This window comes from Notolepis coatsorum, assembly GCF_963971535.1.
Source record: "Notolepis coatsorum genome assembly, chromosome: 13".
Taxonomy (NCBI): domain Eukaryota; kingdom Metazoa; phylum Chordata; class Actinopteri; order Aulopiformes; family Paralepididae; genus Notolepis; species Notolepis coatsorum.
This window is the reverse complement of record NC_140177.1, coordinates 100,839,512-100,857,243: the sequence shown is the minus strand read 5'-3', so window position 1 is coordinate 100,857,243 and position 17,732 is coordinate 100,839,512. Positions and strand designations below refer to the sequence as shown.

General features: G+C 43.1%; 1 protein-coding gene across 1 annotated transcript in view; it reads right to left on the bottom strand.

The window, feature by feature from the left end:
• The window catches only part of xkr4 (XK related 4), a gene marked incomplete at both ends in the record, with an annotated part of 321,722 nt that extends 304,223 nt beyond the window's left edge, over nucleotides 1–17,499 (bottom strand). Inside the window, one exon of the mRNA XM_084327214.1 lies at nucleotides 16,769–17,499. Coding sequence (XP_084183340.1) covers nucleotides 16,769–17,499 — 731 coding nt within the window. The remainder of the gene's footprint in view (nucleotides 1–16,768) is intronic.
• Between the last annotated feature and the right edge of the window lie 233 nt (nucleotides 17,500–17,732).

Below are 17,732 nucleotides of genomic sequence, written 5' to 3'. Positions count from 1 at the left end.
CGGACATCTAGCTTGTCATGCTAGCTTCTCAGGAAGGGGCTAAATAATGCTCCAAAGTTTTCAAAGGGGTCACTTGACCTTGTACCTCTAGATATCTGAATGAAAATGGGTTATATGGGTAGCCACAAGTCTCCCCTTAATAGGCATGCCCATGTTATACTAATCCCATTCCGTTTGGGGCAAGAACCATGCACTTATGTACAAATATGTATATTCTAAAGATTTTGTATTTGACTACTTCTGCATACTGGGGTCCCTAAACAGTCTTGGAATTGCATACATTGGGTATGACTGGACATCTCTTGTGGATCCAATAAGCCCACTTGTATTAATGTGTGATGATGTTAGTCCCCATAGTAGCCATTTCATTGTAGTGAGACGATTCTTTTTTACTTGACTTCTCAAGATAAGCACAGCCTCATGAAGCTACCACAAACTAGACACCTACTGTAAAGCATTCAGAGAATATATGGCTTTCCTAGGTTTATTGACAACAGGGGTTTCTGAGCAATTTCCAGGGCGCCTTCTTGTACCCTGTGACCTGCTGAGGCAGTGGACTGAGAGCGGGGGACGCAAACAGGCTGGATAAGCTGGTCAGGAAGGCCAGTAACGTGGTAGGGGTGGAGCTGGACTCTCTAGTGGTGGTGGCGGAGAGGAGGAGCCTTGCTAAGCTCCATGCCACAATCCCTCCCACCCACTACACACAGACTTGGCTGACAGAAGGAGCACGTTCAGTGCTAGACTAAGACTCCCGAGATGTAGCACTGAACGGCACAGGAAGTCATTCCAACAGCCATCAGACTGCATCACTGAGCACAAGGTGACAGTACTATCTTCCTGGACTTTTACTTTTAAACCAAACATAGCACAATTTTACACTTACTGTAATAGTTCTGTATATTTTTACTGTATATTTTATGTTAGAATGTAGCATAGGAAATGTATATCCCGGACCGTATTTTATTCTTAGGCTTATTTTAATTATTATTTGTGATTTTTGGTTTTGTCTACCTAAATGTGTACTGTTTACTGTGAGCGATTTGTAGTGCCAAATTTCCCTCGGGATGAATAAAGTATAATTTATATACTATTTTAACAGAAGTGCTCGCCATCCAATTGCAGAAAAATGCAATTGTTACAGAAATCTCCAAATGTCAAAGGTTTTTTACACCAAATCACAGCATGGATTTTCTATGGTGTTCTTCAAGGTCTTGGTGTCTTAATGTGGTACTCTTGGAGACCTTTTTGACCATTCGATCAATTCTTGAGCCCGCAGCGCTAGTTAGCTCATAGCTATCGTCTAACACTAGCCTTTACGGGCTCGAGCACCCTACGGCTGCCGCCGCCGTCGCGTCCATGGGCCCCCCGGCAGGGCACCCGTGGGGACTGGCTGTACAGAGAGGAGAGAACCATTTTGGGTCGGCCGTTCATGCCGGCCAGCGAGCCGGATGTCGGGATATGTTGTTAGCACAATAGCTACCAAGCTAAGCTATGTTATCTACTAACGTTATAAACACAATATGTGTACAACGACACAATGATTTACATTATTACAAATATGGTAACGTGGTTGTGGCTTTTACAAATAGTGGTTAGCTTTAGAGATGGATGGATGGCTATAATCACGGAGCAATAGTGAGGTGAAACAGATACGTTTTCATTCGGCTAGTAGTAGCAAGCATATATCTATGGTAGCAAGGCTCTCTGCCTGCCACTAGCTGTGTGACTCTCAGCGCCCCCTGGTGAGCCCCCTGGTGCCCTGCACCTGTTGTGACGATAATTTCGATTACACACGCACGTTATGAACCATTGATTAAAATATGCACGTGCGTGGTGATTGTGTTGGGCAGACAAAATGTTTGATAAAAACGCTAAAACTGGGTCAATTTCAATACTTTTTTCCCCCTTCTTCATGAAAGTCAACTGTTGGCCTATTGATCAAATTTTTGCACCAAATCTGTGTAACAAATGTTATCAACCCAAACATTGTTGCAACAACTTATGAGACATAACTGAGCATGGGAATTGCCATCATACACGTTGATCATAATGTTATATGCCCTTATTAATTTAAGTATGTATTGTATTTAAGCCCTACACTTTAAACATTTAACGCCTAACCAAAACAGTTTATTACAGATTTATGACTAGAAAAATGTGAGCTACTGTTGACCTGCTATCTCCCCTGAAGATCTGTGCTGTTTCCCCCTAAAAAGGACAAAAATAGGCCTATGTGGGTCTCAGAGGGTTAAGGATTTCATGGGGACTTGTATGAATAGACCATGCTGGTTCAACCACTGTAATATCTGGAGTCTCTAATAATAATAATAATAATAATAATAATAACTTTATTTATATCGCACCTTTCATACATGGATTACAGCTCAAAGTGCTTCACAGCAAATAGCATAAAATGAACATAAAATTAGCATACAGTTGACAGAATAAAGGCAATGCATAAAGACATAAGAATAGGTATAAAAGACAATAAAAGTAGTGCAATGTAGAAAGTGCAGACATAGGAATAGGCATAAAATAAGTACAATAAGTACAGTGTTGCTCGAAAGCATGTGAACCCCCCTGGAACAGCCAGTCCCCCAAACACCCCACACATCAATCCCCCCCACATCCCCATCCAACACACACCCCCTGATAAAGCATGTCAGACCGAAGGAAAACACAAACAGCCCGTGCGCCACTCACACCGCCATGCATGGCAACGGGAGTGCCACACCTGTGGGCCGCCCCATCCCTAAGAGTCACTGGGGTGCAGGATGGCTGGTTTAAGCAGCCACATCTGTCCTGGGTCAAGCTAATTAGACATGGGAGCAGGGGTGGCTGCGCACCTGTTTCGCATTGAGGTAATCAATGCGCACAGGTTAAATCTGCTATCCCCACACGCACACACATGAGGAGAGCCTCTGTCATGAGAACAAGTAACATCTGCTCTGGCTTGTAACATCTTGCCAGCCATCTTCAATAAAGGTCTGTGTTTGTACCGTCACCATATGTGTCCCTGAGTATCAGAGAGCCCTGAAAAAAGCCAGTGACGTCGTCTCCAATTCACTTCCTTTTGTTTCGAAAAACCTGAGCTAAAAGAATCCTATATAATATAAATAGTTTCACTGTGTAGTGCAGGAGATATCAGGATTTAATATAAACGTTTTAAAAAAGAACATTTGACTTAATTTTGGTAGAACATTGTACTTTAGTATGTACACCTTCATAGGAGTCTCAACTGCTACATTAGCTGGCCACCAGCACTGACATTCAAGTTTATTTCAAAAAAAATAAAAATAAAAATAAAGAAAAGGTCCAAAGCAGGGCGGCTAGGTGGTGCAATGGGCAAGGCGCTCACCTCCAATGCTGGAGACGCTGGGTTCGAGCCCAGCTCTCCACATTGCTTTCAGTTTGGCTGGTCGTTCGTACTAATACATTTGGCAGTATTAGGGGGTGGGAAACTGATGGGTGGGGATCGGACATTGTGGACAGCGACTGCTACAGGTCGGTTGGTGCGCCTGCGCACCAACCGCTTTGGCGTCCCTCCAAAGGGCAGACCCCTGACCCTGAAAGATCGTGCTGTGCAGGTGAAAAGATGCGATGGCTGCTACCTCGAGTACCGGAGGGGACTCGTGCAATGTATGGCTTTGTGGTATAATATATTGTCCTCATGTAAATATACTCCCCTCCCCTGTGTCCCCCTTACCTGTGCCCCCCCCCCTCTCTGTGGAATAAGACATTCCCCTCCCCTTTCTCCCCAAACCTGTACCCCCCCCCCCCCCCCCCATCTGACCTATCAAATGGGACCACACCCCCCCCCTGTTACCTATATAGATCTCCTCCCGAGATCTATCGGGGTCTTCTCACCTGGGTAATTTCAGCTGATCACCTGGGGGAAGCCCTCAGCCATTCTCTCTATGTACTATTCTATCTGTTTGGTTAATAAACCTTGTTATTATCCAAACCTCGGTTGACTGAGAACATTCTTCATCAGGATATCTACAAATATCCCACAATTGGCGTCTACGAACTTGTGACAGACTCTTGCGTCCTACCGGCGTGCTGTATTGTTTCAGCTATACAGAGAAAAGTGAGTATAATAGGATGGTCGACCAAAAATGTATGGCAAGGAATTAAAACCTTCCCGCTTTTCTCTGTGCCAGGTGAATATTACAGAATGTTGTCAAATATTGAGATCATGGCTGAGTAAGAATAATGTGCATTAATATATCTGATCTGTATTGAGAATCGTACTGGGGAACGCGTGTACCTGGGTCCTTATCAGCACAGATGTTCTGAGAGGATGGGTTGTTAGTGCTATTCCCGGATTTGAGCTGTTGCCAAACCGAAAGTTAGGGCACAATACAGGTGGTTGGATTGCTAACCCAAGTCTAGCTGATGCAGACTAAAATATAGGCAACAAGGCAAGAAACGTGGGCTTATTAGATGTGATATCCTTGAAAACGCTACTCTGTTAAAAACGTTCTGTGATTCCTTTGCAAAGAGGCGGGAAGTTAGGACCGAGAAGCTGATGGAATCATAATTAGAAATTACCAGAGTAGCGTCATAATATTAATTGTTTCAACCTCAAACTAAGCCCACAATCTCTTCCATTCCTGAAAACGATGTATTTGGATTAAATTAACCAATTGATCATACAGATAAGCGGGACGCTGATTACGCGATGTCCCGATGTAGTACGCCATACTACACTAAACGGGACATTAGTCGCAAGTTGAAGAGACCGAGAGTATGATTAAACGGTATATTCACATCTAATATATCGCTGGTAAATTTCGAAGTCAGGTTCGGTCGTTATGACTTTAATAACGATGTGTAGTTATATCAAGGGATAAATGCCTTGTCGCAGCAGATGCTGGTCGACTAAACGTACAGCGATCCAATACAGTCAGATATACACACACGTTAACTTATATGTATTAATGTTTGTTTGTCTGTTTAAAGTCTCGTTTGTATGTGCACAGTATAGAACCCGCCGCGGTGCTGTATTGAGTAAAGAAACCGACGGATAGCGCGACGAGCATTGAGAGACGAGTACCATTATACAGAGAATAACATTGAGGTGCAATTCACGCGACAAACTAGGATAGTAATTTCCGGAACCAACAAAACCGGCCCACGGGAACGACCATTTGGGAAGTATAGTTTTATCGTTTCAGTTGGTTTACGTTTTCACATATGCACAGGCGCGTTCATTCGGTAACAAAACGCTGGGTTTAGGTAAATTCCAGGCTATTGAGAGCTCGCGGAACTAGTATGCAGGATTGCAAAGCGTTATTTCCGAGGCGAATGACAACGCGTGAACGTCGCATGGGCTGATGACGTCATACAAAAGTGCGATATGAAACTATCATTGGGCGAACGGTAAGGTTTAATATGCCCGAGGCCGAAGGTATATGAAGTCCACGTATAATATACGACGTCAACACAACAGCTTTCCCCGGTGAGTATGAAAATCATAATATGCCCGAGGCCGAAGATGAAGTCCACGTATAATATACGACATCAACACAACAGCTTTCCCCGGTGAGTATGAAAATCATAAATATAGATGCTTTGATTGATTGATTGAAAACTTTATTAACAGATTGCAGAATGGGTACAATACAGTACAGCTCAATACACACAAATTGTTAAGGGGATGCAGACCAGAGAAAGACTTTCGTCTTGTTTACATCAGGGTCCCCCATTTTCAATTCATCAGGACATATATGACATACATGACATACAGATAGTCAGTACTGCTACATCTATACATTTATGACATACCAGATTTGCAAATTCAGTACTGTTTGTGATACAAAAGGAGTCAAGAAAAGAGAGTATATACATTTGACGTAGAAACTACATACACAACTATCATCTCAGTTACAGTAAATTACAACTATCTCAGATCACTTGAATGTTTATGTTGCTTTAATTTACACATTATAAGTCACATAAAGCTAGTTTTAAATAGGATTCTAATCAACACAACCCAGACAGTCAAAGCGTCACTAACATATTTTTGTGTTTACAGGAAGCAAGCAGACAATCAGGAGAGGCAGACGGTTTTACCTCTAAATTGAATTACAAAGCAGTGTTTAAACACACTTGTATCACAAAAGACTGAAACTCCAACAATTTGCATGTCAACCGAAGATGGTGTGGAGCTGAGAGACAATCGATTGACCATTTAAAACAAATCTGCATCCAAACACCCACATGTAAATTGTGTTTACAAGAAGCAAACAGACAATCAAGAGACAGAAAGGGACTGAGATAATCTACATTAGAACAAAGCAGTTTGGAGCTAAAGGGAAATCAATTGTGAGACGATAGCAGACACTATTTAGGATGGGCACTTGAAACCCACAGGTGAAGGAGAAGAGAAACAAAGCAATGCAAATGCCTGCATCTGACCACAGACTTGGTGGACCAACAGAGAACCATTTAGTTAATATAGTATAAACACAGGTGATGATGTTGCAGTCATGAAAATCTACCTAATTCCCATACTAACAATAACTAACCAGTCGTTTTCATCATCTCTTTTCAAGAGGCACACGAATTAGAGATGAAATCTGAATAAAACCAGACAAAGTAGAAGTGCCCGAGATGAAAGATTAATGATGAAAACAACTTTACTTACAATCTCCTCCTTCTATTCTCTGTTTATAACCAATAACATGCATGACTATTCCTTAGACTATTCTTTTAACAACTAATACATTTCCATGACTGCAAAATAATCACCACCAAAATTGAAACACAATTATCTAAATGTACAAGATATACAAGTACATTGATCATTTAGCTGACACTTTTATCCAAAAGCGACTCACAGGGTCTGTATTGACAGGACATCAAAAAGGGCACAACTCTATCAGCTGAGTAACAATGGTCATCAAAGTGTTGAGTGCTACAGTGTAGGTTAGTTTATTAGTGCATGACAGTAAGGTTAGCTAGGGTTAGATTTATTTGTATCAGTTGAAAGCAGGATAATCATTTACACAATGATTATCAAAATGCACAAGGTATATTAGAGGTAATTAAATTAATACTACTTAAGAGTAGACGAGAAAATGAATGATTGTTTTTCATGCAAAATTAACTGGCTGCCTAGATTTTATGTTTTTTCCCCATACTAAATTATGACGAGCCACACTGAGACGTGAAGAACGCCAGAGAAGGCGTGGCGAGGTAAGTATCCTGAGGTACACCCAACGCATCCTGAGGTAAGATCAAATTAAATTTGACATCACAGATTATAAAGATAAAAAATAAATGTTTCTGATTCCATGCAAAGATCGGATCCAAACGATATCAAATGCACGATGGTATTACACGATGAAATGAATTAACCCTAAATGATTTTCCTCTGTAGCAGAAAGGCGTTGAATCATTTATGTGAGGAGTTTTCTAAGGCAGTTTTTATCATCCTCAGATCACAAATTGGTGAGAGGACAGGACGAGTGAGACGACACGTGACCTGAACCACGAACGACAGCATAGAATCACCAGGGACGCCGCCAAGGAGCTGCGGACACAACCAGGGCGACGACAACAACCGTGGGAGAACCACCAGCCCACACAACACAGACGTCCCCAAAGGAAGGGGAGCAGAGACAGAAAGAACGGACCGCAGGACCGCAGGACCGCTGCTCTGCCAGGGAGAGGACAGGACGAGTGAGACGACACGTGACCTGAACCACGAACGACAGCATAGAATCACCAGGGACGCCGCCAAGGAGCTGCGGACACAACCAGGGCGACGACAACAACCGTGGGAGAACCACCAGCCCACACAACACAGACGTCCCCAAAGGAAGGGGAGCAGAGACAGAAAGGACGACATGCAGCCTCACCCCAGCGACCCGCGGCAGACCATCTGCAAAAGGGAACTGAAGTCCCCGACCATCAAGGTGGATTCCCATGACAAGATTGTCATCCGTGTGAGAGAGAGCGTCCTACAGACAGGCCACTACACCAGCAAACCCTCGCCCCTCTGGTACCGCGATGACGGGGAGCGGGGGACCAACCACCACACAGCACGTTCAAGACCACCCTACCGCCATGTCTCTAGGCCTGATAAAGGTCAAGCGTGAGCACAGTGGCAGACATGTGATGGTGGTGGAGAACAACATAGGCTCCAGGAAAAGAGTCTGCAAGGCCACTATAGTTGACCGCCCACACACAGGGAGTGGACGGCGACCTCCTGTAGGCCCCCTCTGAATGATGGAGGAGTGAATGTTCCCGACTGCACCGTCAAGAAGAGAGAACATCATCAGAGACCTGTGGACCAAGAGGAATCTGAACGCCACATTGTCCACATTATTATGTATTTATTTAAATTTTACTGTGTTACTGTATATTACATCACATTTGAATTACTTAGGTTACAAAATTGTATTGTCAGACAAGAAAGAATCAGTTGGTTTATTCTCTCATAGAAGAGGACATGTAACGTTGTTGTTTTGCACCTGTATGGTTAACCATTGATAGTATATGCACTAGAATTACATACAGAAGCGATGCATAAGACGTTTTATCTCCTCATTTATAGAGAAGAAATGGAGAAAATTGCCTGATTCTAAGTAAAGACCAACAAAACTGAGGCAATCACAGATGAAAGTGACACTCAAACTCAGGTTAAATACAACTGGATCCTAAGTAATTTCATCAAGAATCATTATAAAATGTGCATATATATATTTTTGAACAGTTTCCCATAATCAATCATGTTAGTTTTATTAACCACCAGGTTAACGGTTGTTAAAATGTTTTTGTACACATTAGCCTTATGTGTAAATCCTATTCCTAATAATTATGCACACAATTTTGTTTTTTCACCCTGTGCACTCTGACCACACAGAGACAGTGCATGTATTTAATTGGTTTATTACGATGCCTGTATGTACAACCATCACATTAGCTCCCCTGAGTCACGACATGAACGACTGAAGGTATGCCAAGATATATGCCCAGCTATAGCTTCTAATAATTATGTTAATTATTGTTTGATATCAGAGTTGAGGACCACTCATTGATATAGATATTTTGAGCGATTAATAAAAGAAAAGGGTGATATCTATTCCCACATCTCTGATATCAAAATAACACAGACCGCAGTCCAGTCGATCATGTCATGAATCATGTATATAAATAATTCTATTTTAAACTGTTATGCCAACCAACATCACATCGGCCAAAATTTTCATTATTTTAATTATTTTCTATTTTCACTTTTACCTGTTCCAAACAATCCTGGTATATTATACATTAATCTCACCCACATTATAACAGAGAAAAGTGAGTATTGTGGTATAATATATTGTCCTCATGTAAATATACTCCCCTCCCCTGTGTCCCCCTTACCTGTGCCCCCCCCCCTCTCTGTGGAATAAGACATTCCCCTCCCCTTTCTCCCCAAACCTGTACCCCCCCCCCCCATCTGACCTATCAAATGGGACCACACCCCCCCCCTGTTACCTATATAGATCTCCTCCCGAGATCTATCGGGGTCTTCTCACCTGGGTCATTTCAGCTGATCACCTGGGGGAAGCCCTCAGCCATTCTCTCTATGTACTATTCTATCTGTTTGGTTAATAAACCTTGTTATTATCCAAACCTCGGTTGACTGAGAACATTCTTCATCAGGATATCTACAAATATCCCACAGCTTACACGTCCACATTACAGCCGGCTTGTGGGAGGCATGAAACAGCGTTCGAGATAGGGGAGGGTTGAATTGGACGATACAAAATTGGGATGGAAGAAAAATAGAAAATGGGAGAAAAAGTGGATAAAAAAAAAGAAAAGGTCCAAAGCACTCTTCTGTCAAAAGGTTGAAAAGCCTTTATTGAGATGGCTCACGGTGAAATGGGCTATAGCAACACGTGTAGCGGCAAAAACAGCCTTCTTCAGTGCACCCTCGACAGGCACAACAATGAAGGAGTGGTGTTTGGGACCCACATGTGAGTATTGGGGAGGTTAAAATGATTCTCCAAATGACTCTCTGGAGGTAGCATATGAAGCCAAAGCCCTCTCAAGTCTATTAAAAAAATAGACGTGTTGAATAAAACACTGTAGGTTATTCGGTGCGTGCCTATTCACAAAGGCTAGAATAGATGATAATCCTCATCATGGCATCTGGCCCTCTTCCATGGAACTTACGCTCCACTTGATAAGCTAATTTGTCTAGCTAGCTAGGTCCGTTGTCATCACTTGTTGCATAAACATAAAATAAAATTAGGGCTGGGCGATATGACCAAAAACGTTATCGCGATAAAATTATACAATTATTTTCATATAATTCGATATCGATAATTATCGTCGATATAATGTCTGTCAAGTTTAATTAACTTCTTATGCTGCTGCGAATGTCTCGAGTCGAGTTGATGTCGTCATCAGTCCGCGCACGTTAGCAGTTAGCCGACAAGCGGAGTATCTCATGAGACAATGTAATAAATATGACACTAAAATACTCTCTTCCGCCACAATATATTGAAACGACGTCCACTGTATACCCCACACTACTATAAACGTGGCCTCAGAATTCACGCCACACACATACTCGGCACGTAAATATATAAAACAGCGCCGTGCAAGCTAGTTATCCTAGGCAGCCTGTTGTTTCTAAGCGAATGTCTCGAGTCGAGTTGATGTCGTCATCAGTCCGCGCACGTTAACAGTTAGCCGACAAGCGGAGTATCTCATGAGACAATGTAATAAATATGACACTAAAATACTCTCTTCCGCCACAATATATTGAAACGACGTCCACTGTATACCCCACACTACTATAAACGTGGCCTCAGAATTCACGCCACACACATACTCGGCACGTAAATATATAAAACAGCGCCGTGCAAGCTAATTAGCCTAGCAAGCCTTGTTGTTGAGTGAGTCCTACCTCTGGGTCTCCTTCCGGGGTCTCCTTCGCTCTCGGCCATCTCCTTCACTGATTGGTTGTTAGTGCGTGCTCATATCCAAGCTTGGAAAATCGATATATCGAAACTTTGCGACCACGTTTCATGTTTATTTCGAGGAAATAATTTATCGCGATAGTTATCGTTATCGTTTTATCGCCCAGCCCTAATTAAAATGTTGTCATGGTAGTACAACTCCAGTCCACATGCCCAACACTAGACAAGAGCTGCATACATTTTCTTGAAGTTTGCCACAGAGCTATGTTGCTGCCAGCTGAGTCAAGAAATAATGACAACAACAGCACAGGCAGGCCAAAGGCCAGGCAGCCTAAATATTAAAGGCAACCAACTTGTGTCTAGCCACGCCCAACTTGCGTCTAGCCACGCCCCCGCGGTGACACGGCAGCAGCTCCGCTCTGCCGTGGAGCTCCGTCGCGGCAGCATTATGTAGCAGTAATCCCCCCTTTTTTACTATCCAGAACTAGCTCAACTGGCAGCGCTGCTTGCTGTGGATCCTACGGTCCGTTGCTGGCAAGTTCGATTCCCTTCAATTTTTTTTTTTTTTTAACGTGCATCATTCTTTCACCGTTAAGTTTAGGCATGTTAACTTTAAGCATTGTTTCGGAGTTGGTTAAGGTTAGGCATTGTTTCGGAGTTGGTTATGGTTAGAGGGGTTAAGTTTAGAAGCTGTTAAGGAGCTGGTTAAGGTTAGAGTTTGTCTTAGAGAATGGCAATATTCTTTCGGAGTTGGTTATGGTTAGGGTTAAGGTTAGGCATTCTTTCGGAGTTGGTTATGGTTAAGGTTAAGGTTAGGCATTGTTTCGGAGTTGGTTATGGTTAGAAGGGTTAAGTTTAGGCGCTGTTAAGGAGCTGGTTAAGGTTAGAGTTTGTCTTAGAGAATGGCAATAGACAGCCTATTTCCGCGCTGCAGCGCGAGGCAATAGACAGCCTATTTCCGCGCTGCAGCTCTCTCGCGCTGCCGTGGTCACATGGGCGTAGTGGCCATGTGCGTAGTAGAGAAACGCTAAACACAAGTTGGTTGCCGAAAATATTCACGCGGCCAGGCAGGAACAGAGTTCCAAGCTCAAGTTAATGACACAACACTCCCTCCTAGTGGCTGAAATAAAAAATGGCTTTGTAGTCAACATTGTTACACCAATTAAATTATCAAGTAATTTTTTTGTTCTGATCATTGATCCCAGCTAATGATTATTTGGTTATTCTGTTTTAGTGCCATGCTCTCCCATTGGGCTAAACAGGCTATTGTGTTGGTAGAATCTCTCCTAAATCCGGGCCATGTACAGTAAATCAGACAAACACTGTAGGCTAGTAGTTTAGCTAGAGTGAGTCAAGCCTCAGTCAACAGATGGCGAGGGTCATGACTCCATGACTGCACCAAGCGTCCTGATCGTTTATTTAGTCACAAATCATCACACATATTCCTTTTCACACTACACTTAGCCTAGGGGGAACTGCATTCCACAACATTTTAAAGAGTAATGGAACACATGGTAATTTTGCTTCCCTAGTGGTTGATATTTTGACCCTGCTGCACACTCTGACCCCCCCCCCCCCCCCCCAATCTGTGATGTCAGATGGGGTGGAAATATCAGCCACTAGGGCAGCAAAATGACCATGTGTTTAGTTACTTTTTAAAGCCTTGGCTAAGTGGGGCCTTAGCCTGGGTAAACTTAGCTTCCACCTATACGGTTTCACAGTGGTGTCAGCCATTATTCTATAGTAGGCTACCCCTTGATAGCCCTGCTGTGGGCTAAGATTACATAGTGTGAAGAGAACCACTCAATCTAGGACATGAACACTAAACAGAATCAGATATGTACCATGGAGAGACCACTTGGGAAGCATTGGATCCAGAATAAAAGCACTGTATGTCCATTAATAGCTTGTTAAGCTACTGCATGCCAGCTAATGAAGACAATGGTGAATGCTGAGGCTTGATCTGATTAATAATGTATTGATAGACTATAGTTTTATTACAAAGCTGTAGAAAGCTAATCAATAACTCATCTATTACCAAGGGCCCTGGTATTGTGTGATTTGATGTTGGAACATTTTGACTTTGAGGTGATTTCATAATGGATTTTCTAATTCTTCTGAATGACTCTGATTCAGAATACACTGTAATCCCACAGGGCAAGACGATCTGAAGACAGATGAACACATAAACAATATTACATCCATTCATCCTGAGGCTAATTCATAATGATTCTATAATACTTTAGATACGATAAGAATACTATAATAATAATAATAATAATAATAATAATAATAATAATAATAATAATAATAATAATAATAATAATAATAATAATAATAATAATAATAATAATAATAATTAATAATAATAATAATAATAATAATAATAACTTTATTTGTATAGCACTTTTCATACAGAGGTTGCAGTTCAAAGTGCTTCACAACAGTAAAAATACAGGCATGGGTGAGCATAGCAGGGTATGGTAAATCACAGTGTTTCACATTAGGATCTAGCATCCTAATAGGCTCTCTATTCAGTAATACAAATAATAAAGTAGTTTAAAATGATTAAGTTTAAAAATAGTCTAAAAATTATAAAATAGAACGGACATACAACAACAGTAAAAAATGTAAATAGCAAGGTTACAGTCAAAAGTGTGAAAAATAGTTTAAAATTATTCAGTTTAAAAATAGTCATATAACCGACACATGCATTTGATAGGCAGTGTAAAATAAGATAAAATTAGCATAGAAAAGTAGGCGGGGTAAGAATAGTGCAGGTAAGTCATTGAAATGCCTGAGCAAAGAGATAGGTTTTAAGCTGTCTTTTGAAGATGTCTAGCGAGTTGGCTTCCCTGATGTTTTGGGGTAGTTTGTTCCACAGTTTTGGGGCATAGTTGATAAAGGCTGCATTACCGATCCTCTTTTGACTGTTTCTGGGAGCCTCTAGTAGTCCAGCAGCTGATGATCGCAGTGTTCTTGCTGGCGTGTAATTTATTAGAGTGTTGGTGATGTAGCTAGGTCCCTGTTCATTTAGAGCTTTGTATGTAAGGAGAAGGACCTTAAAGTCAATTCTAAATGTTACAGGAAGCCAGTGTAAAGCAGCTAAGACTGGACTAATGTGCTCTCTCCTTTTGGTTCTAGTTAGCAGTCGGGCTGCAGAGTTTTGGATTAGCTAAAGCCTCTCTGTGGTTTTCTTAGGGAGACCTGTGAAAAGTGCATTACAGTAGTCTAACCGGCTAGATATGAATGCATGAATTAGCTTCTCAGCATCGTTCTGATTAATAAATGGTCGTACTTTTGCTATATTTCTGAGATGGAAGAACGATGTTTTCGTTACTTTGCTAATATGAGAATTGAAGTTCAGTTCTGAATCTATGATAACCCCGAGACTAGTGAGCAGGGACCGAAACTAAAGCCCGCCGCCCGCCAGGGGCGGTCTGTTTTTACCTTTGGCGCATGACACTTAGAGGGCTGCCCGCCGTGTGGCGTGTAGACGTGTAGTTCATAACGATACTCTTGTGCGAGTACAGATTATAGCCGCTCGTCTTTTTTTTCTCCGCCGCGAGATCGTTAAAAAACTACAAGTCCCACATTGCACTCAAGTCAACGGTCCAATCACAGTAGAGTGCCGTGACTGGTTTCATGAGAAAAAAAAGCAAATGACCAATCGGAAGCTCCCATTTGGCTTGTTTACTTCCGTCTGCTCTAGTCTATATCGGACCTCCACGAGCTAACGTTACTGTTTAAACAATGACCCAGTCAACTATTCACTTTTAGTTTAATACATGACGAGGCATTGTCTAACGGTATCTAGCTGGCTAGCTACTGATAGCTGCTGATATCAACAAATGCTCCAGCAATAGTCTACTCGAGTGCATAATACCTCCGTTCCCTCGTTAGCTAGCTTAGCTAGCTCACGTTAGATGATCCATCTGTCCCAGTAAACTAAATTGTCTTAACGTTATCTACCGGGCTAGCAGTAGCTACAGATAGCTCCTGATATCAATGTCTTATAACATTGATTGAATGCGTATTCTAGCTGAGGGCATGTTGAATGTGATTTGACAAAAGAACGGTAACGTTATAAATAGGGTCCAGCTGCATCGCCGGAGAATCCTTGCATGCTGAATGTAGGGTCTAGCTGAATATAGGGTCTAGCTGCAGGGCCAGAGAATCCTTGCTGGAGCTGGAGGCTAGTATACACACAGACAGAGCTGTTTGCAGATAGCAAGCATTTTGACTTATTGCGTGGTGGCGATGTCTCGCAGATAATACAACTACAAGTATGATTATATAATATATATTTTATTTTAAAAAAAAATTTATATAAAATATATATATATATTTTTTTTAATCAAAAAAATGTTGGCAGGTAAGAAATATGCTTGGCGGGTAGACTCTTCCCATCTACCCGCCACTGGCCGGTGAGTCAAAAAGTTAATTTCGCTCCCTGCTAGTGACCTCAGATTTGATCCAAGGGGTTAGTCCTCCTATAATAGATTCTGTTTTTGTTTTTAATATAATCCACAAGGCCCCAGGTGGTATGAAGGCAAGGTAAAACTCATATACAAGGCTCTCGGATCATACATAATGTAGTTTATAAAATCAGAGAAGCGGTATAAACCTGTATCTTCGATGGATCGATCGAGACATCGTACCAACAGGCTGCACGACGCGGGTATCAGATATCAGGCCGATACCAAGCTAAAACACGGTATCAGAGAATTCCCTCAACACCAAACCCAACACCAAGTACCATGTGTAACAGGAATGAAAGCAAAGCGACTTGATCTTATAATTTTTTTTACACAGATTGCGTGTTGTCTCTAATGGAGAAAACAATCATTTATCTCAATCATTCTTGTCCACTGATCTAGTCGGCTAAGTGTAATACTGTTCAGTACTCTGTATTGGGACTCACAATGGGTATTGGCAGTACAATTGTTATGGGGAGTTGTGAGTGACTGTGTGTTTGTGTGTTTGTGTGTGTGTGTGTGTGTGTGTGTGTGTGCGTGCGTGCATGTGTGTGTGTGTGTGTCTGAGACTGACTGAGTGAGTGAGTGAGTGAGTGAGTGAGTGAGTGAGTGAGTGAGTGACTGGGTGAGTGAGTGAGTGAGTGAGTGAGTGAGTGAGTGAGTGAGTGAGTGAGTGAGCAACTGAGTGACTGAGTGAGTGAATTAGCAAGTTACTGAGTGAGCGAGCAAGTGGCTGAGCAACTAATTGAGCGAGGGAGCGAGCAAGTGAATGAGTATGCAGTACAAGTGAGTAATGCCATGAATAGAACCCATATCTTCTTTCTATTATTAGTAGTAGCCCAAATGTAGCTTATTCCAGGAGTACAAATACCTGAGCCTCTCACTCCAACAGGCTACTCCCTGCATCATCAAAGCCACTACCCAGCATCTACTGTTAAATGGTGGAGGAGGATCAATCGCAGGTGCTATAATGAAAACAGAGGAGGGCTAGCAGTGCGCCGATAGAGACCCCCATGTTGCACTGTGTGTGCTTACATGCAGGGAGAGTGCGTCCACACACACACACACACACACACAGTGACACGCACACACACACACAGCGACACACACATACACACCAACACACACACATACACGCGACACGCGCACACACACGCACAGCGGCAGCCACACCATTCAAGGAACACCATGCGTGCGCACACACACACACACACACACACACACACAGGGAAACACATAGTGACTTATGCTGTTACTAGCCTACTCGTCCATTCATTTATTCAAGTAACAACACACACGCACTGATAGTGACTCCTGTTGTTGTTTGAGCCTCATGTAATCCACATATCAGCCCGATCTTACCTCCATAGCTGACCGAGTTGAAGGATGTGGATGAGTGACTGGGCGAACCACACGAAGAAAGAGTAGGAGGCTGAGCGTTTTTTACTCCTCGTGCCCCCCGTGGCGCTGCTGGCCTGGCTGTTGGTTGTGGTGTTCCTGCTGGCGGTGGAGGCCTGCCTCTGAGGCGTGGACGGGTGGTGCTGAGCGGTAACATCCCCATGTGAGGCCGAGCCGCTCAGCAGCTTGTTCCCGTCCATGTGTGAGCAGTTTGCCGCACCACCGGAGCCCGGTCCCGCGGCGGAGCTGCTGTCCTCGGTGCTGAAGTCGTGGACGAACCAGCGGAAGCTGAACACCTGCACGGAGAAAGAGCCCAGCACCACGAAAAACAGCGTCAGTCCGAACCACCAGTAGTCACGCCGGAGATAATAGTCGACTGACAGCCAAACATCGGTCCCCACATCGGCGAAATACACCGCCACTGCGGCTAAGATCCATAGGCAGTCCCATATCGTGTATTTCTGCTGCTGCTGCTGCTGCTCCCTGCCCAGGCGAAGACATGTCGAATTAGAGCCTCCGCCGCAACACCTCGACTCCCCGTTAACGAAATCCCCGTCCCCCGTCCCCGCCGAATCTGGCTGAGAAGAACCCGGGTTGAGTCCTTGCACCGAGCCCGAGTGGTCTGAGTTCTGCAAAGGCGTGAATGCCACATCGCTCTTTTTCATCTTCAGAACCCCGTCCGATTTAGCCGCCATTGTTATAACCGATGTATTACTACTCCTCTTTCCTCCTTTCTCCTCTTCTTTATCTTTCTCTCCTTCCCACCCTCTCTCTCCTACCGTCGGCACCCTTTCCTTCTCCGCTCCGGTTTTCTCCTCCTCTCCCCGGGTCTTGCTTCGTTCGGGGCTTTGGATGTATCCTGGGCTGGGCTGGCCGCTAAGCTAGTGCGGTTAGAGAGCGCCGCCTGCTCATAAGAAGGCAGCACTGC